Here is a 22,447-nt window from a genome sequence, read left to right on the forward strand (position 1 = left end):
CGGTGGTTCTCTAGCTCAACTTTCATATCCTCAACCATTTGTAACAAGAGGGGGCCACTTAACTCAGCATCGGTAGGGGGCTTTAAACCCCGCACCACAAATGGTTATGGAATCTACCATGCCTTGCCAATAAGGAGACCTGTCACAAATAGATTATGATTAGACAAAGTAGAGTTCAACTTCAAACTATAAATTTACTTTTAAACTTAAAGCAATCAAATCAAAAAGAATTACCTGGCTGCAATAAATGGAATGTTGCAAAAGTACCAAAACTTGCAAATTTGTTTTCTTGCAGCATCATGAACCTCCTTGTTCCAACCCATGCCCTCAAGCGAGGGTTGTGCCCCAGGAGTACTACGCGGCACAAAATAACTATCCAACCTGGATTTCCGAACTCTAGGGCCAAAGGTAATAGTGCCACTAGGAGGAGTAGAAGTAGAAGCACTAGCACTAGCAGAAGCACTAGGGTGAAAGGGAGGCATGGAAGAACCCTCTCCAACACAGCCTACGGATGTGGATGCGGATGCGGATGCGGATGTGGGTGCATGGGAGCCAATAGCACTTAACTCTTCCAATTGCCTCTTCTTAGTTAACTTTTCTTGTTCATGTGTTTCTAATTGGACATAACAGAAACGTTTTGCCTCAGGAGTTTGTAATTTGCATACCTCAATATCATGGCCAGGTATGCCGGCAATATGGTATTTAAATCTATTGATGCCACCAAAATTAATTTCTTTACCAAAAAAACATTTTGTTTGATTTTTTTGTCTGCCAATAAAAGTCTTCAGTATATTTCCAAGCCTCATCCTTTTTAGGCATTGTGAAAAATGAATGTTTTTTAAACGTGAAGGCTGTTGCAATAAGAAAATTTAATAAAGTTATAAACTAATAGAAAAAATCAGCAAACCCTACTTTTAAAAAAAATAAAATTGTAAATACATGTTTACAATTTTTTTCTAAAAAAATGTAGGGTTTGCACTTTGCCATTATTCTACTTCTCTCATTGTAATTAAGCTAAAAAAATAAAAACATTCAAGATTTGGAAAGTTAACTGTTAAACTAAAAAAAAATTAACAAACAAATGAAAAAAATCCATTAACATACTTAAAAAAACAAGCAAAATCTACCTTACCTCTTTCAAATGAGTTGAGAAGTCTTGCTTTGGACTCCTTGATGCTCTCAATGCAAGCCTATGGCCTCCCCAATGTGATTTGTGGTCTCCTTGATGCTCTTCTTCCTTGCTGGTTGCAAACCTATGGCCTCTTGTTTTCCTTCCTCTCTCTCACTTTTCCTCTCTTCTTCTCACAACTAACAATTAGAAGACCTTTTAGGGTTATATCAAAGAGAAAGGGAAAAAAAAACAAATGAAAAAGCTTTTATTTTTTTTGTTTTTTAAAATCCGAATTGCCCCTATCGCGCGGCCGAGTCCTGGAGTTCGGACTCGGCGAGTTTTGCCCAAAACTCGCCGAGTCCGAGCGGTGAGTCAGCAAAACTCGCCGAGGTTGGCTCGACTCGCCAACTCGGCGAACTCGCCTGACTCGCGGCGAGTCTGGGAACTCTGAGTGCAAGTGTATGTCAAAGTCTGCCTTGACTTGGTTATTAGAAGTCATGAAGTCCGCTTTCATAGTGCATAGGATTAATGAAATCCGCTCGTGGTGTGGTTCCCAACATTCACCAAGTCCGCCTTGACTTGGTTATATGAAGAGCAAAGTTCATCCTTGATTGAGTATAAGGTGCATGAAGTTGAGAAAGTTAGCTCAAAGGTGAAGGAAGTAACATGTGGAAGGTGCATAGAATCAACCAAGTCCGCCTAGGATTAGTCAGCACAACAAACCTAAGTGCACAACTCAAGCAAAGTCCACCTAAAACATGAAGAATGGTGCAAAGGTTTGAGCAAGTCCACCATCCTAAGGTGCAATGAACAAGTAAAGTCCGCCTTGATGAAGTCTGCCCTACCTCACTTGCAAATGGAAATAACTTTAATAAAGTCCATCTAAGTGCAATGAAAACAAATCCACTAAAGTTTGCTTTCATGAGGAACCTGCTAATTTAGGAGTTAGAGAATATTTCCATGATGATCAACGAAATATCTTATCCAAGTTCGAACTAAAGGCAAATTTAGAAAGTTTTTTAAAATGGGAAAATTTAAGATTTAAGTTCGAATCATGGACTGAAAATCAAATTATAAACTTTCATTGGGACTGACATTCACAATTCGAACTTGATAAGGAGATGACAACCGAACTGAAATTCGATTTGGAAACTTTCTCTTACAACTCGGAAGACTAAAGAGTAAATTAGAAACAAATCAAAGAGGAATTTAAGTGTTTCTAATTGAGAAGTTCAAACTTTGTACAAATACACTTCATTCATTCATTCTTTCATATGAAGTTCGAATTTTGGAGAGCAAGTTGAGTAGTTTTTGGAGAGTTTTTGTGTAGGTCTGAAGGTTTTCAACAAGATTTCAGAGGTTTAGACACAGTTCTGAAGGAGATTTTGACCGTTTTGAAGAGGATTTTCACAAATTTTTGAAGATCAACCACTGATTTTCCATCTCGAACAGCATTTCTTTCTTCCTTCTCATTCTATTGAAGGTGAATTTGGTTTCGAGGGCAGATTATCAGGTTGCCCAACCTGATTTTTCAAAGTTTTTCAAGAGAAAGAATTAATCTTTCACGAATTCCTTTTATTTTCTGCCCCTTGAACCAGTATTGATGCACACTAACGAATTTCTTGGACTTAGTTTATTCTCAGTTCTGATTTTGATTAAAATCAGACATTCAAGTTCCAAAGTTTGGTCATATCCAAGGGTTTTTCCGAGATGTACGGAAATATCTGAGTGTTGAGAACCCTTTTTAAGTACTAAGTGTTGGAAAAAGAGTAAAAATCGTGATACACTTAGCTACTAGGACTCCAAATTCGTATCTAAAGTGCAGATCCTAACTTAATTTTATTCACTTTTTGCAGATTCGAATGACCTCAGGAATTGGACCATCTTGCAAAGTCCAAATGAAGTTCCAAGTTGATAAGGATTCCCCTCCGTAATCAAAGATGAACACCAAATGGAAGCATGTGGGAGATACAAACCTCGGGCACATCAACCCTCGAGAGTTCAAGAAGAGGATGCACGACACAGATACTCAGTTACCCACAACATTTGCACGGAGAATGATGCAAAATGGGATAGTGCAGGCTGCTGGTTTCCTTCCAGCAGCTCAGTTCACCGAATTGATCGTAGAATGTTTCAGATATAATAACCCGGAGAATAGAGAGATAGTGGCACTTGATGGAAGGATACTTGCAAATATTGGTGAAGTGGCAATTAGAGAGGCCTTCCGCATCCCTGAATACCACAACTTGGTCTATATGACTAGGGATGAAGCAACCCAATTATATTAGGATAATATGGAAGAGTATGAAGCTAACATCAACCATTCATGGTTGGAGAAACCTAGAAAAAGTGTTTCGAAGATGCCTAAGACGCTCATCAGGCCTTATTTCAAAGAGGACTATGGAGACCTCATAGTCTTGTTAAACAGAGTTATGAGCAGCCAGCAAGGTGCTCCCTTCGAGCCATGGATGTACTATTTTATCCATAGTTGGACTACTCACAACTCGACTTTACTCACCAAGCCCCTGGAAAAAAAACTCAGCAAAAACTCGGAAAAACTCAACAACTTAAAAACACTCTTAAATCTAATAAAAAATGCATCCAATGAGTCAATAAATGATAACACAAAAGAAACAAGCTGATTCTAGATATTTTTAAATGCAAAGTGTCTACAAAATCGCATCCTCATGAGGAATGCTGATGGTTGGAAGCTTGGAAGCAAAATAGTAAATAGTTTTTGTAAAACCAAAAGTAAATACATCATTACAAATTACAATTACAACTTCCTCTTCCTAGCTCTAGCAAAAACTAGGGGAGAGGTAGAACTAGAGGGTCTAGTCCTAGAAGTCTGCAATGGGTGTGATTGTGCCTCCTCGCTTGGTATGGTTGGCTCATCCTCCATCCTGGATGAAGCTATGTCTCCACATGCTTGTAGCACTGGCAATGACTCCTCATCCTCCTCAATGTCATCCATCATGAAACCAAATCCATCCCCCTCCTCCTCCATAGCCTACCTCTCCAAATCAGTGATGTCATCCTCGAAAAACAATGGAGGCTGCTCCTGTGATGTCCAATCACTGTAAGGATCTATATCATCCAAGTCAAGTGGACCACCTGCTACTTCCTCTACCTTCCTTACGGGCAATCGAAGATTATATTGCACAAACACAAGGTCATTGAGGCGTTTTTGAGCTAACTTGCTCCTCTTCTTCGTGTCGATGGCTTCAAACAAGCTCTAATTGCGCTCACAACTGGATGAACTACAAGGTTGACATAAGATTCCGAGGGCAAATTTTTTGAAATTTGGGGTATTTCCACCCCAACTTTGCCACCAAGCATCTGCAAATTAAAATTAGGTTGAGAGTAGCACCCCTCACCGGGATTTGAGGGTGAGAAAAAGAGGGGTAGAGAGATAGGTCTAGATCTTGGGGGAGAGAGGAGAGAGTGAGATGGGGTGTGGTAGAGAGGGGGATAGAGGAAGAGTGATAGGGATAGGAGCATAATGATTATTGAAATTTGACTAAGTCTGAAAAATTAAAAGATCTTCTAAAACCTAGAATTTGCATTATAACTCCTAGAGATTTGAAACCACTCTCAAACATCCTGCCAATAGATACATGAAATATAACTTAAAGTATAAGAATATACTTAAATGTTATATTTCATGTATGTATTTTGATGAAGAGAATGAAACTGACCTGAAAAAACAAAAATAGATAATTTTTTGACATGTTTGGGCCCCTTTTTTTAGTCTAGCCGAGTTTTTTATAGAAACTCGCCCATTTTTTGCAAAAAACTCGGCAAGTTTTTGCTGCGAGTTAAAGTGGTAAAAACTTGCAGAACTCAAAAACTCGGCGAGTACTTTGTGAGTGTTCCATCTATGGTCTAATTTTTATCCATGAGGTGACTGCTGGTGTTAAGATGATCAACTGGGCAAAGATCATAAGTGATAATTTAGAAGATCAGTTGAGAAATTTGGAGAAGAATGGAACATTTTATATGAGTTCCTATTTGATCTACTCTTTAGCCCGAACATACAAATACAGAGGCATTGTGTGTAGAGGAGCTGTTGGAAATAAAGAGAACTAGTTCGCTGTCTATGATTGTTATCCACAACTACACCTGGAGGAGAAGTTTCATTTAAAGAGAGTCAATGATGCATTCCTTATGCATATCATGAGAACCCTTTAGGGGGGTCTTCATTAGCGGCTATCTCAAGAGTCAAAAGATTTGATCAGCAGGTTTGGGTATTGGTATATCCAACATCCCAGGTTCACTTACTGGAGGATCCAAGGATTCTTTGGAGAGCCATACAAACTGCCCATGTTCCCTACAAATAGAATGATACTAGTTGAGGTAGTAAGACAGTTGGAAAATTTTATAATTGTGCAAAGAGGAAAGCAAAAGACAGGAGCGTCTTTTCCTCTCAGTATCGGAAATGGATTGGAGACCTGCCCATCAGCCCAAGCTGCCACGCATGCCAACAAGGAGATTCAATGGTACCCATTCTTTCAATATCAAGCAAGGAGTCATTTTGATCCTTTTCATCGGATGGGAAAGGTGAATGAAGTAAAGTTTGAACACAGGCTGGACCTCGAGGACTATTGGGCTAACGCTACTGATAACTTTGATGTGAGAAGGAGACTGTGGTCCAGAATTCCATTGAACCTGATCAGGGCATCGAAGGTATTCCGAGTGGTTGACCAAATTGAAGAAGAGAATGAATTCGAGCAACCACATTTTGCTAATTTGAAAAGTGAACTTCTTGCTCTAGTTGAATGGACAGATTCTAAAAGATCCAACCTGGGTGATCTTATGAGGCCTGTAATTGAATATTCCAAATGGTGGGCAGCTCAGAAAACAAAGGAGCTCAAAGCAAGGAACGTTGCCTTCACCTATGATCTCATGGGGACTGATGAGTTTGTCTTTGAATCACTGTGTTACATCCAACAGTCCAAGGAATCCAGAAAGTGTTGGATCAAGGAAAAGAAAGGAACCCACTGAGAACTCAATAAGAGCAAAAGGAAAGAAGATTACTGTAGAAGTGGATGTAAGTAGACGACAAAAATCAAATGAAGGTCATTCAACTATAAGTGCTTCATCCACTGCTCCAGTTAGAATCTGCTCCAGTTAGAATTTTGATTGATGAGTAGGAGTTGGGTAGTGAAATGGGAGGCAACGAGATGAGGGTTCCGTTGATGTGTTTTTTATGCACATGCGAACACAAAATAAAATACCCAAAAGTATCTTATCCTCTCTTGAACAAAGTTACTCAAATGTTGAAGATTAGCTTAAGGATCACTTGAGACAACTCCAAGGTTCATAAATGTCAGGTCTTGACGTGCGGATAAGCTCTGTTGGTTGATGTGATTGCTGGTATCACAAGGGGACTTACGTTGAATTGTCGAACGCTTGTGTTGCTGGAAATCGATCATCCGATGTTGCAATCTTGTGATCTTTAAACTTTCACCTTTCATCTTCTCAACTCAATATGATTCTTTCCAAACATCAAATCAGTTCAAGGTAGTGGTCAATCTTGCAAATTCGCCTTCAATTAGGGACACATGGAATAGAGTTCACTCCATAACTTTTACACTTGAAATTCACTCTTGTATGCTAGAACATGAAGTTCGCTCATATCCTTGAATTCATGAAGTTCGCTCTTGCCTCTCAATTTGTGAAGTTCGCTCTAATGGGCTTGAACATGAAGTTTGCTTTCAACTGAAAATTAGATCGACTCAAGGTAAATACTCTTATATCATCTCTTGGGCAAATGAAGGACATTCACTCTCATTTAGGAATACATGAAGTTCAGTCCACTCCTCTTAAACATGAAGTTCACTCATGTACCTTGATTCTTGGAGTTCGCTCATGTATGGTGATTTGTGGAGTTCGCTCATGTACCTCCAAACATGAAGTAAACTTGCCTTTCATCATCCTAAATTCGAAATTGTTTTCTCCTAAACATTTTAAGGTATCAATTCAACTTAAGGAAATGATCTATTAGCTGCTTTATATCTTGTTTTGAAACAAATTCACTCCTCTAGGCGCAAACATGAAGTTCGCTCATCTCCTCCAATTTTTGAAGTTCACTCATCTTCTTGAAAACATGAAGTTCGGTCATCTTGTTGAGTTCATGAAGTTCGCTCATCCTGTTGAGTTCATGAAGTTCACTCATCCTATTGAGTTCATGAAGTTTTCTTTACACTCCAAATCGAATTAGCTTGAAGCATATGAAAGGAATTCTCTCTTACTTGGGAATTCATGAAGTAAAAATTTGCTCCACTTCCTTAAGACATGGAGTTCGCTCTCCTATGCTCAAACATGAAATAAACCTCTTGAGGGCTCGGAGATGAAGTGGATTTCAAATGAGCTTGTCGTCAATCACTTTGTTGCTTATTGATCCAATCCTAGGTTTTGCTCAAACTCACACTCAAACAAGGCTTTCATTCACAATAGCATGTCAAACTTTTCCTATAAAAGCCTAAAATGCAAACTTCGTCCCTATCAAGGAGCTCATGAAGTAAACTTTACTCTAAAGAAGAGGTGATCTCAAATCAAAACCATGCTCACTATCTTCATTCAAATGCTCTAATTCACAATCAAATAAGGCTTTTTAAGCGAATTCGCTCCAAGGGTGGTGGTCATGAAGTACGCTCTTGAAGGTATGCACATGAAGTGAAGGTTCTAACTCACTCATTTCACACCTCACACAAGGCTATCCACCTGACTCCTTGCCTTTTGACCACCTATACCCCTCTAATGCAAAGGCTAATAGCTAAGGACTCTAACACTACCCTAGAGAGCAGGAAAAAAAGTGGGGGTCCCCATTTGCAATGGGGTGATGTGTGAATACCTCACAACAGGTTCCTTCTCCCATAATTGAAGAAATCATGGAGAAACCAGTTTAGGAACGAATTCAGGAGCCCATTGTCACTAAGGTTGTAGAAGTTGAGAACCCCGAGCCTGAGACAAAATTCCTAGATGGCATAATCACTGCGTTGAAAGGGGTTGAAGATAATTTTGATAAAAGTGGTATGGAACAATCAACCATCCCTGATTGGTTAAAGGAGAGAATGAAAGCCAAGGTTCATGAGAAAGTTAACCAGGTAGATAACACAATAACACTCTTGGCTGAATTAGATGAATCAAGCAAAATGAGACCACCCAAGCCGACCAAGAAGTTTTCTTTTATTCAAAGGAACTGTGCAGGATTCAAGTCAGTTCAGGTAGCAGTACCAAAAATAGGTAAAACTCAGGACAATATCACTATTGAGGAATATGAGGTCACTACCATAAGCTTGGGTAAGACCACTAAGATCCAAGAGGTCCAGGAATTTGATGATTCTTGCAATACTATGAAGGAGAGGTTAAACAAAGAAGTCGAGAAGAGAAAGAAAGTAGAGGTTGATAATGAGCAATGGAGGAAATATGTCCAACACCTAACAAATCCTATTAATAGGGAGGAGGTACCAGTTACTCTGCCCATACCTCTTCCACAAGAATCAATGAAAGATTATGAAGACATGAAGGCCACTTTCAGAGAAGTCAAATGATGGATTTTTGATGCCTCGGAGCGTGCTGATGTACTTGTTGAGAACCTAGTATCGGTAAATGACTCTACCTCTTTCTTATTAAGCAGAATCCAGGACATAGCTGAAGCTTGGGAGGATATTGAAGAAATACATATCAGAATAATCCCATGCTTGAAGACCATCAGAGGGCTTTCCCAACAGGATCTAGTAGATGGAAAGGTTATCCAACCCGGTGACATATATGATTTCAGCATTTGGTACTTTGCTTTGACAACTAGGGTTGAATCTTTAAGGAAATTAGAGGCTAGGTGTTTGGAGATAGAAAAGACTATCAGAAGTATTTAGGACATAGTCTTCCTCGTAGCAGCCAAGATATTGCAGCAAGATGAAGTGCGAGAGAAGCATTTGCGTTTAGAGAATCTGAGGGCCAAGATTCAAGGAAACTTCTTCAAAGTTTCAAGGCCAATTCTCAAGGATGATCTCACCAAGATTTTGAGATTCTTACTCATTGATGAGTACTTCCTAGCACAGGTAGCTGACTGGGAGAACACTCTCGCCACATGTACCGATGGCGTGGACATGGTTGATTACCAAATTGGTAGCTTGCCACATGTCACCATGGAGGAAGTTCGACCACTTGTGTCTAGATACATTGAAGTTGCAGCTTCCAAGAAAGGAAACTAGACACCCACTTCAATGAAATTAGCAGCTGTGCCACTTGTCTTGTTTTCTCTTGTTCAAACTAATAGAGTTTTAGGAAACCCTAATTAGGGTTTTGATCTTTCAATCTGGGCCCTTGATCACTGTTTGATCTCAAACATTCAAAACTTTTGAGTGACTATATAAGGTTTCCTCCTCTCATTTGGAGAGTGTGAGGTTTTTGAAATATCGCTGCGAGAGGTCATCTTTGGATAATATATTGTTTGTGTGCTTTTTAGGCTTTTTAATCTCTATTATCTAAATGATTAGCAAGGTTTTCAATTTTCTTCAACACAATAGATTAGAATTTATTTCATGTATGTTAGAGGAATGCAAGATTTGATAAGTATTGATTTGTGGTGTATCTCCGCTCATACTTCTGATGGATAGATGATTTTTTTTCATTGTGTAAAGTTAGTCTGAGCTTTCCTTTGTGTATCCTTAACTTCTGATCGTAAGCACATCTCTTGAAGATTGCATTCGCTTTGTGTAGTTGTCCTAAGTGAGGCAAAGCAAAGTGTGGTTATTGAGTTCACCTTGCCAATACCGTCTCTTGAATTCCTAGGAGTAGAGTAGACCTTCTAAACCCTTGTCCTTTTATCCTTTCTTTGAAAGTCTAAACCCGAAAATCCATAAAAAAGAGAGAAAAGAGAGAGAAGAAAAGATCATCTATTGTCAAATCTGTCTAAGTCTTAGATTCATGAAACATTTTACGTAAGCCCCCCTTGTATTTCAGCAATACATCACCAAGGTAGCTACCCAACATAAACTCGCTGGTTCGCATATATAAACCTTGGAATCGCCGTATGGTCTTCCTTGTGCAATCTTGGTATATGTAGTGATTTTGATCAAGAGAGGGTAGAGTGTCCTTGACATTTTATTCTAATGTTCGGTGAATGATAAAATGTACACCAACAGGCCCCTGTGTAATAACTTCAAGCAGGGGTTGTGGATTGCATAAACTCCATGATATTGATGCAGAATAGGGTGGGAACAGGAGTGCTGCTTCCAACATGGTCTATGAACCCTTCCTTCTCTTTATGCAGCCCCTTCACATGATCCACAAATTCTTCTGTAGTAATGGGTCGCAGTGTCATAGTCTCATGCAGCAAGGTGTTTTAATTTCTTTCAAATACACAAGTTTATCAATCTGTGGCTTGTGTCAGCCGAGTAGAGAAACAGATTTGTTGATTAGGATTTGAAGCAGATAGGAGCAGGCTTCCTCATATTTCACCAAATTTGAAATATTTTCCTGGTAGGTTTCATGTAGGGTTTCTTCAGAAAAAGGTCCCTCTAATCCTTTGTCCCCCACAAGAAATTTCACAAAGTTCATTGTCTTAGAGTCACTAATATTGAACTTGGATTTCCATGTACAAAGGGGAACACAGAGAGAGGCCATAGAAGCTAGAGCTTTCTGTTTTTGAGATACTGCTGTAGCCAGAGAGGGAAAAAAACACCAAAACCAACAGCCAAGCATAGGAGAATGCAATCAAAAGGTGTGAGCAAATATGTGAATGAAGAAGGTGTTATGTGTTCATTGAGACCCATTATGACTTATTGAGGGGAGAGAGAACACCACTTTTATGTGATACAAAATTAGGAGATAGCTTGATGAACATAAGATGTGAAACTTTATGCTCACGACAAGATCATCTACTCATTTAAAAGAAGATATAGCCTTTTCATTAAAGAGAAGAGATGCTAGAGATATAGCCATGCTCATTGACACAAAAATTAGCTAATGATTCAATTTTCTATAGGCCTTGGCCCATGCATGAGATGCTTGGAGAACTGTTTGCAAAAGCTATTTTTACACCAATACATGATTGATTTTCCAGTTAATGTGGTGACCTTCCATAGAGAAGCTCAGTGATTTAAAGTGACTTTGCTAGATTAAGCCCTTCAATAACACTAGTAATTTCCACCATGTTATTAGTATCCTAATGTAAGTTGATGGAGAAAACCCCCCACAAAAATCATCTTCGTCATCTTTAATAATGGCTCCTGTACCTGCTGCCCACAGGTTATATCTGGATGTATCATCAATATTAAGTTTAAAGTGACACAAGGAAGGATGATTCCATTCAGCATCCTCAGTTTTCAATTTACAATTACTTGCGTTTATATCGAGGCAATATGTTTCATTTTTGTTTATGTAGAAGTTTTTATTTATCTGTTATATTTTAAAGAAATGTTTTCATCAAATAACATGATGATTACATCAGAAGGGTATTGGCATTACTTGGAAAATGCTACTCTATGAAAGTCAGTAAAGCCAATTTGTGAATCTTTGTCTCAAGATACAGATTCTCAACATCCCTAGAAAAGGGGTGAGCTAGATATGACCAGAATAGCAAAGACCCAATACTAATAACCTCAAGCTCCCTAAGTTGAATGCTGAACTGATCTCATGAAAGTAGCTTTATATTGCTGTCTGTAGGAAAGCAATTTTGGAAATATGATTTGTGTGGCAATTAAGTCTGCAAATATCCTTGATCATCTACAAGACTACATTCCCTAAGTGAGGACCTCTCCAAGAAGGACAGCATTGAATTAACTGGCAATTGCTTTTAGTTCTTGAATAGTTATTACATGTTTTGTGCTGACTTCATTATGTTGTTATCATTTGTCAGACGAGGTACTTGAATAGTTAATCGGGGTTTAAAATGCCAAACGTAAGCCGCCCTGAAAATGTTTTAAGCGATTCCAAAACTTGGGAGTTCATCGGGGTTTTCTTAGCATTTCCAGGCAAAGAATTTTTTTTTGATTTTGACAGAGTTTCCTTCTCTCATTTACGTGAAGCGGACTTCAGCGAAAGGGGGTCCCGTCGTAGCGACGGGGATGTGTGCTATGCACAACACTATGGATTAGGGTGCTTGAAGAATTTTTGTCATCAATGGTGGCTTTAGTTTTCCACATTCCTTTTGACCTTCAAGTTCGATTAATTTGAATTTCTTGTATACACTCTTAGACGTCATGAACTTAAGCCTTAATAATATTAGATAGTTTCAGAGATGTTCATCAATTGACCTTGACGATGTTGATCTTGAATAATGATGGATCATTGCCAATAAGGAGCCATCATTGGACGATGAGGACCTGGCTATCTTGCACGAGACATTTGATGATTGTGCCAGCAGAAGGATTGAGAACTAAGATAAAGTAGCATCTTTTTTTCCATTTGGTAGTATAAGAGCCCCATATGTAAAATTGCATTTTTGGGTTTTGTTTTGTACGCTAAGTTGTAAGGGGTACTTGATTGAGAATTTGATAGCAGTTGGCAACCGAACAAATTCTATTTCTACTTAATGTTTGTTTCTTTTTCTACACCATATTTCACATGAAGTAATATAAAAGTGTTTTCTTTGTATTTTCGCAAATATTTTATTGTTTTCTAGTTTGCTATCTTTTTCCCATTTTAAATCTGAGTAATTGAATTCTATTTACAGTTACAGTTTAGTAGGTCAATGCCATGTTTAAGGAGGGTCACTATAGTAAGCAGTCCTTTTAAGTTTAATCATTGAGAGTTCCATTTTTATTCTCATAAGGTTCTTATTGCAGTTTCAATTTGCTCCTTTACTTGTCATGCTGGCAAGACAATGCTCTTTTGAATTGCTTTATTATAAGATTTAGATAAACATTGGAGTATGACATGTCTATTGAATGTAAGCTTTTTGCTTATGGTTGTTTTCTTAAAGATCTTAGATAATTAAGATATCTCATGATAATTGTAGCTCTTTTCAGCTCTTTTTCTGCAACTTATTTAAGGTGTTCCTTTTCTGTATGAATTATATAAACAATGTTCATGAAATATTTCTGAACACATAATGATTCAACAATGTATATTTAAAATCAGTTTCTATTACCCTGTCCTTCAATGGAATATCCTTGGTTTATTGCTCATTACATCTACATTTGACAGGTTATGTATTTCACCTTGCATTTTAGTTATTTCAAGGAATTGGTTTAGATGGAATTTTTAATTTATATTCTCTTCAAATGTTTTGGGAGTTTACCGACCCTTAAAATTGAATAATGCAATCAACTGTTATATTTTTCACTGTGTCAATCAGATAATTTCTCCACAAAGTATGAGCAGAGTTGTTCTCGATGCACCTGAGGCCACCAAACTTCTCAGTGCCGTTGCAATTGCTTTATCAAACTGTGGCAGGTTAGCTGTTGCTATATTCTCCAGATATTTTAACGTCTAAATATTTATTCTTGGCAAGTGAACATCTGCAGTTTTCTGTATTTACACTTCATTTTTTACTTCGTGCCTGTTTCTTTCCATAAGAAGTGAGCATTATGTGAACAGCAAGGAAAGTTGATGGGTGTATTTTGTAAACTGATATTTATATGAATGAAATAACAGTATACCCTTTGCATCTATTAATATCAACATGTTTTCATCACCCTTGATTTTGAATTCAGAAGACTGCCTTGCACAATATGTTTGTGCAACTTTGCTTGTACAGACATGTCTAATTTCATTTTAATAATGTATTTCACCCACAGACTTTGCTTTTATGTAATATCCCACCCTGATCTGGATATGTTAAAATTGTTTGCAAGTCTTTAATGCCAATGTGAATAGTTTCAGATTTCATGCACCATTAAAGAGCACTCCAAAGAAATTAATCTGTATCAACTATGAAATCATTTGACATTGTAAATATGGTTCCTTGTGTTAAGTTCTTTCAAAATTCTGTGATCAAAATAGAAGAGATGGAGATATGATCTGAAAGTTGTATTTTATCTGCTATAGTGTGTTTTTAAAGATGCACCACACTTATCAATTTCGGTGTGTACATCCTCCTCAATGTAAGCATGCTATATAAGTGGATGAGGGGTTACGTAGTGAAGAGATATGTCTTCCCACGTGGGAAGACACATCTCTTCCCTATGTACCTCTCACCACAATATATAAACTAGTCACCGTTTATTTACCCGATCGGAAGGAGTGCGACTTGTTTGAGAATCGCTTTACCACGCGATACCATGAATGGTGTAACCGTTGGTCAAACGCGATAAGTTAACTTTGGTTTTATTTATCATTAGTTAATGTTAACATATTAGTATATGTAATCAAATTAATATATATATATATATATATATATATATATATATATATATATATATATATATATATATATATATATATATATATATATATATATCGGAAGCATGAAATAGTACGACCGACGTTACAAAATTAACACCTTGCTGATGCAAATTTCTGATTTCATTATTTGATTCAATTGCTCATGCAATATTCTAATTACAAAGCTCTTAGAAGAAAGTATTCTCATCCATTCATTGATACTTGTAAGAGATAATCAACAATATTAAAGAATACCTGGAAAAAGCAAATTATTACAACCATTCAGACCTGATGCAGCAGTTCTGTAAAGTAAGAAAGCCGTCAACTTTCTAAATCAGTCTTCCAAGGTTCATTTGCAAGGTCTCCAAAGCAGCAATTTAGGTCATTAAGCCTTCACACACCAAACCCAACACTTTAGAATGCTCTAATCAAATACCCTTTATTCCAAATGTCTGAAATCACTATTCATAGGTCTGAAATATGCTCAGAACTTCCAGCAACAGAAATCTGGGCACAAATGGCACAGGGTTGGCTAGAATTAACCCCAAAGACTCTTCACAAATCTCACTAGGTAAGTGCCAAATGAACTGAGTCTCCAATAATCTTACTATCTTTTCTAGAGGTCTGAAAATAACTCAAAAATCTTACTGTAGCGCGACCATGTAGCAGCACTGTTTACATAACTATAGGCTATAGCAAGCCTTCAACATTCAGAAACTTTCAAAACTTAATTGTAGCTCCATCACCATATCAAAATTGACGGATAATCTTAAATGCTCACAACTCTTTTATTCATATCCTCCAGAGAGATTTCCAGTTGAAACCTCCAACAATCTAATAATGAAGTGCAATGGTGAATTCTGGATAAATCCACACCAAAGATGGATTTTGGTTTCCATCCAAACGACCAAGAAACTCCAAGGGATTTCCTATAAATGAGGCTAGAGCTCCCAACTTCTTAGAGAGAAAATAAATTAACCAAGTATGTGTCAAATGAGCTCCCAAGAAAGAAAGAAAGAAAGAAACAAATTTTAACGTCCACGAGGCCAAGAATAGCCTATGGGACAGCCTGTCCAATCAGAACCGTCTTCTGCAGATTAGATCTTTGCCTATGCGAGTTGATGATGAGTGCTCTCAGCTTCTCGATATTCTCCTTGCTGAATAAATTAAACCACGTGTTAGCAGTTAAGATATTGAGAAACTTATCCCTGCTGTCTTTAAGTGCATCACACTCTAAGATAAAATGTTTCTCAGTTTTCACACTCCCGGAGTTGCAAAACGTGCAAATTTTTCTTCCCAAGTGCCTTCTATAATGCTTTCATCTCAACTCCCTAATTAGGGTCTGCATATTTTAATTAGAAGTGACGTAATATTTTATAATATCCATAATATTCATGTCTCCCAAAGCACCATTAAAAGTCACTTTATAAAATAACTTTTATAAAGTCAACTTTATTACATTATAAATTAACTTTTATACGGTTACTTTATTACATTACTTTATAAAATAACTTTATAAAGTCGCTTTATAATTCTCATATAGGCGTCCACATAAAGTCCCCTTTGTGTCATTATATCATAAAGTCATTTAATATAATTAATATTAATAAAGTTAAACTTGATTTAATTTTAATAATTTAATTCAAATCATTAAACCCCTTATAATTGCCAATATCAACTCATGGGAGTAATCCATCTGGAACCACCCCGGTGATATTACTATAAATGGTATGAGCAAAACATCCAAGTGACTTACTAAAAATAGTAAGTCTGAATTAAAGTGTCTTGAATAATCTCCAGAAGGTACACCACAAATTAACTGGGATACTGAGCTAAAGAAGACTGAGATAAGCACCAAAAGGCCAGCTGAAGAGCCATAGAACACCTTCAAAAGGGTCCCCTAATCACCATGTTAGCCTACGTGAACCAAAGTCATAGGCTAACCTCTAGAAATAACCGATGCCTAAAAAGGGGACATTACATTTTACAAATATTACAAGCATATAGTATTTAATGTAAGTATGAGATTTATTGAAATGTGAATGAGTTTCATGATTTATTTGATGAGATTCATCCACAAACTGGAAACAATGTTGTAACGAAATGTTTCCATTAGTAAGTCATAATTAATTAAAAAAACAAAAACTAAGTGGCACATCCTTTGGGGTATATTACATTCGGTTGTTTGGATGTGTTACTTACCCAATTTCACCATTTTATTATGCCCATTGTGTTCTAGTATTTGCAGGTGTTTTCTCTTTGAAGGCTGTGATGCTTTTACCTCTTGAGCTCATACCATTTGACCAAACAAAATGTCAGATTGACTATTCTTTAGAGGAGAATATTTCCCGGCAATTATGTTAGTTTGTTATTGCTTGCCATGTAGTTAGAATTTTTCTTAGATTACGATGGGGCTACACAATTTCTTTGGGGTTGGCAGCCATATTTTCTCATCATTTTGATTTGTCTAATTAATAACTGTTTGATTTTCATCCAGGAGTCTTTTTATTGTATTGCTGCTGATGATAATTGAAAGTCTTGTATTTTGGTTTGAATAAATCTCATGTTCTTTAATGTGGCCTTAACATGTTTATGCTATGCTTTCAGTAAATGGCCAGCATTTGTTCCAGTCCATGATCCAACTCGCAAAGCATACAAAGGCATCCAAAACATCAAGACAACTCTTATAAGGAGGTTTGAAGCAGATCGTATTGGGAGTCATGTACCTGTTAAATTGATGCACTTGGAAGGGCTCTATGAGCTATTTGTCTCAAAATTGGTAAACTGAAGTCTCAATTTTTATGGAATAATGAAGTTTACATGATAAAATTCCTAAATGAAGTTAGAAAATCTTCTTCAAATGCAGCATATTATTTATCTATATTTAACAAAGAACTTGTATATGTTGATGTGTTTTCTAGGCACAAACTAACACAGAATAAAATACCCAAGAAGTACCTTATCCTCTCTTGAACAAAGTTACTCAAATGCTGAAGATTAGCTTAAGGATCGCTTGAGACAACTCCAAGGTTCATAAATGTCGGGTCACAACGTATGGATAAGCTCAATGGTTTGATGTGATTATGCTAGAATCACAAAGGGACTTACGTTTAATTGTTGAATGCTTGAATCGTTGGAACTTAGATTCTAACTATTTGCTAGGAGAATTAAGAAAGAGCAAAAGGCATGGGGTTTAGAGAGTCTATTTTAATCCCAAGAATGCAAGAAAATGGGTGAATGATTCGATGGAATCTTATTGGGTGAGGTCTCACCATCAAACTGAACAATTTGACACAAGCTCAGTGCAATCTTCTAAGGGATAATTCAAAGATATTCAAATTATTACCATCAAACATTGATTATCATTCAAGTTAATGCATAAACAATGGATATATAACAATTTGAAATTAAGCTCATATCATTCCAATTGACCATGCAAGGCACACTTACAATCAGCAAGAGGCTAGTGGTGTGGACTAAACGGATTCCACACAAATGCATTCAACAATTTCTTTCATTCAATCTAATCAACATGAAAGCAAATGAATTGAGAAGTAGAGTCCATGCATCTTGTTGAAATGACACATTGATTCACCATAACTTCAATGAAATCATATGTTCTTTACAACAAGGTTTTGGCATCAATCTTTGCCTTCTCCTAATCTAACTTCTACTCTAATTGCTAACTAGCTATTATCTATTGATCAATTACTAACTATTCTACTATTCTTCACTATTAACCTTTACAAATGAAGAGGTTGAGCTTTACATAGAGAGCTCATTACATTGAATGGCCAGGATTGAATCTCCATCAATGGCCAAGATTTTACAATGAAACCCTAATTAGGGTTTGTTACAACAAACTCCTCTTAGCCAATGAAAAAAATACATTTAGGTTCAATACTAAATGTGAACCAATAGAAAACCGGGGTAGGTATCTCGAAGTTTGTACCTCCATATGATGAGCTTGGTTCAGTGAAGCAAGACATGCTAAGGTGGAACTTCTCTGATTGGTGGAGTGGTGACTGAGATGCCACTTCATCTTGCACTTGTAGGCTTGATTCATCATCATTATTGAGTAATATCTCTTGATACTCAACATTATCCAGCTTTAGTAGTGATGATAATGATTTTCTAACTTTGATTAACTCTTTTGAAACTATCTTCTTGAATGTCTCGATCATGGAGGTGCAAGGTGTAGACATTGACTTCCTCTTAGTTTTGGATCTTGTGACTACCTTGGAATGAACCCTTGATGTCATAACTGCCTTGAGGTGATTGTATGACTTCTCCTTTTTATGAAATCTTTTGAATATCTTGAAGTCCTCCCTTCCTGCTGTTGGTGTTGTGGATCAGGTTCTTGTGTAAGTGAATCCTTCTTGTGTAATCACCTTCCTTGATATCATTGTGTTTGCCTATAAGTCCTCTTGAAGATGTCTTCCTTTATCTTGACCTTGATGTTGAAATTTCCTCCTTAAGGACACTTGTTCTAATCTTCCTCCAACCTGGTCCTTTTGATTTCTTCTTGCAAAACAAACAAATGAGCATCAAACACACATGATATATAACCTTTATAATCTCTTAATTTGACATGATCCCCCCTTTTATGTATTGCAGGTCTAATACGTGTTTCTATAGGGGAGGTCGCTCCTCTTGAGCAAATTCGATGTCTCCTTGATGAATTTGCTTCTTCCTTTGTGAATTTTGCTGTCACTATTGATTGGAGCCGCTCCTTGTGGATCAGATTTGATGTTGATTCTGACTGAATTCGCTTATGCTTCCTGAATCAGATTTGCTGTTGATGTTGATTGGATTTCTTGCCTTGCTGATCGAATTGGTGACTAAATGATTGCTTCGAATTGGTGACTAAATGATTGCTTCAAGTCTCCTTATATAGGTATCTTAATGAGATGTGTCCTATTAGGGGGAGGCCGACTCACAACTTGAGCAAATAAGATTGAATTTTCTCCCTAAAAAAGGCCAATTCACCACTTATTAAAAATATTGTTTTTGGCACCAAATGTGTTCTAATTGATCAAATTCACTCCTAAAGGGGAGCAATAGAAGCAAAATTCGCTCCTAGACTGGAGCAAAGGAAATTTTAGCATACTTAGTCAGATTTTGCTCCTGGGTCTCACCTCTCATTGAAGTGTAATTGGGTCACTTGGAGGATCAAGAAAACACCTGCATAGTTGACTAGGCTTGGCCTAAGGGGCTTCTCTATCAAACTCTTGACTTGACTCCTCTTCTCACATTATTTCATTTCACACCTCACAAAAGGGCTATTCACCCAACTCCTGGCTTTTTGACTAACTATACCTCTCCAATACAAAGGTTAATAGCAAAAAACTCTAAACTACTACCAATGGCTAAGCTAAGACAACTACCCTAGAAAGCGAAAAAGTGGGGGTCCCCATTTGCAATGGGGTGATGTGTGAATACATCACAACAGTATATTAATCTAAAAATGCATTATATTTTATCAAGTTATTACCATTTTCCTGTCACCAGTAGCTTAGAGCCTATGGAATAAGGCAATGCTTTTAAAAAAATTGCTACATACCTTGGCAAGTTGTATGAAGAAAATTTTTTTCTAGCACAATAATCTCAGAAAACATAGTTTTATGTTGCAAATTTGAGAGACTTCTTCCCTTTTAATCATTTTCTAGTGGGATGTAGCTCCCTACTTCTTGGTGTTTTGTGTGAAGTCCTATATTGTGGAAAGCTAATTATATTGTAACCTTTTTAATGTTCAGTTTAGCTTGTAAATGTTGATAGATGCCTGAAGGGAATAATGCTGTTAATTGCCCAGATTAAATACTAAGACGATGATTTAGACTGATACTCCAGCAAGAGGGCTTAGCTACAATAGTGTACAGATCATTACAACTTAGGCAAATTTTCTCTGGAAAGGTATGGAGGGTTGTTTCTAACATCCTCTTGTAGCCTGGTCTCAAGTATGCATAATGAAAAATTGAGGAGGACTAAAGGTTCTATCACCATAACAAAAAAGTACAGATAATAAAGATTAATAAAAATATGAATGACAATAAAAGAGTAAATGAAATCGGAAAGAATAATAATGCAGTTGATTAATTTCTAAGATACATCATACTTAATGCAGTCATCACACCACTAGCCAATAGTCACCATAAAAGAAGGTTTTGAAATCCTGAGCTAAATGGTCCACTTTTTTGGTCATATTAAATATTGGGTAATGTACTATAAAATGCTCCATATTTACTTTGCTTGACATAGGTCTGCAGAATGAAAAATCTCAAGAGACACGGTGGTCATTGTCAGCTTGAAGATGATGGAAGTAGAGGTCTAACATGCGATACATTTGCCTGCTAGATCCACTCCATATGCACTATTTGCTATTTACAGTTTTCTGCATTTGTAAATTCAAATCTAATAATGACAGGTCTGGTGAAATGTCTCTTTAGGTCTGTTGCTAATTATCCTCATGATGGTGAATATTTATTAATGTGCAATTGTCATGGATTTTGAATTCACTGAGTCAAGTTTTGTTGTTTTAAGCTTGCGGTGGCATTTCTTGCCCTTGTTGTATGGTTGTTGGCTATTATGATTATAATACAGAAGGTTTTAACATGGCATATGTTATGTTTGATGATTGATCTCTAAACTCTATTGTCACGTGTTTGTCATTGTTCTTTATTGTGCTGCATACAGTCAGTGGCTTCAACAGAGTTTTTCACACCATTTTTCCAAGTTCATTATACAATGAGATTGACATATAAGACACCTGTGACGGGATATGAATCTGAGCAGCATGGATTGAATCAGTCTGAAAGTACAGAAACTAGTACAACTGCTGATTCTGACTTATTCAACAAAAGACAATGGGATGATGACTTCCCGTGGTCTGAGTGGTACTCTGTCGAAGACCCAGTTAAGGGTATGGATATTTCTGTTTATAATTGCTAATTAGCAGAAGTCATTTTAACAGTGTTTCCAATCACAGGTTTTAATTCTAGTTCTAATTTTCATGCACAAAATGAAGTGATTCATTCCAGGAACCAGATATCTACAAGGTTATTGAACTTAGAAATATTTATGTCCAAAGAGAACTATGTTAAATATAGGCATCTGAGTTGGACATGAAAAAAGCATGAAACCACATGCTTGATTAGATGACTGTTTGCTGTATTTTCTCATTGTAGTTTTGTTACATGTTCCATCCTATTCTTCAGAAATTTTATTTGGGAAATCTTTTTGCTTGTTTAAGCCACTGCAGAATTCCTTTCATTTTTGTAATTTCTTGATAGTAGTGCTGCTGTATTGTTAAAAAAAAACATGTGATTCCTTAATCACATTGCTTTGGTGAGTTCTTAAGAAATAACCCCTTTTTTTTTTGTGAGTTTGTTTGGCTTTATGATCACCATCAATTCATTCGCTCAGTACTTCCTTTATTGTTGAATCTGTTAGCCGGGTCCAGGGATGCCATGCCACAGTCAGATTCTTATAGGTGGCATCTTGCAGTTACACTAACTGACAACTAAATAAGAAACACAACCACCATTAACATCCATTGGTAATGAATATCAAATAAAGGGAGTGCAAGGAAATGTATATAAAGTCAAAAACAACGGTGGCAACAAATCTACTTGAAGAATTAAAACCTACCAAGGAGATTTGATTATTTCAATGTCATGTCCCCACATTTATAGTAGAAATAATTGATATATTTTTGCCATATATCATGTAAAATCATATTAAAATTGTTATATTGTTATTTAAATAAAAAAAATGATGATATCAAATTACTAATTTACATTTTATATTGATTAATGTTATTAGCAATGTACAAAGGATGCATTAAATAATATATATATATATATATAATAAACGACATAAAGCAACTTATATTAATTCGATTTCCTAAAGGCCTGATGACCTTTTGTAAATCAGTGGGTTGACTGAGTATTACCCACGTCAGATTTTGGAGGGGCCCGCTAGTAAGGGTAGCATCCCTTCATA

At 36.8% G+C, this 22,447-nt stretch overlaps 1 protein-coding gene across 7 annotated transcripts in view; it reads left to right on the forward strand.

Moving 5' to 3' along the window:
• Nucleotides 1-22,447, forward strand: part of LOC131071205 (uncharacterized) — a 199,843-nt gene that overhangs the window by 70,949 nt on the left and 106,447 nt on the right. For all 7 annotated transcript variants that reach the window (XM_058006942.2, XM_058006934.2, XM_058006936.2 and 4 more), the window contains 3 exons: nt 13,419-13,516; nt 17,054-17,225; nt 21,140-21,365. In XM_058006942.2, the coding sequence (XP_057862925.2) occupies nt 13,419-13,516; nt 17,054-17,225; nt 21,140-21,365 (496 nt within the window). The remainder of the gene's footprint in view (nt 1-13,418; nt 13,517-17,053; nt 17,226-21,139; nt 21,366-22,447) is intronic.

The sequence above is a fragment of the Cryptomeria japonica genome, chromosome 7, assembly GCF_030272615.1.
Source record: "Cryptomeria japonica chromosome 7, Sugi_1.0, whole genome shotgun sequence".
Classification (NCBI taxonomy): domain Eukaryota; kingdom Viridiplantae; phylum Streptophyta; class Pinopsida; order Cupressales; family Cupressaceae; genus Cryptomeria; species Cryptomeria japonica.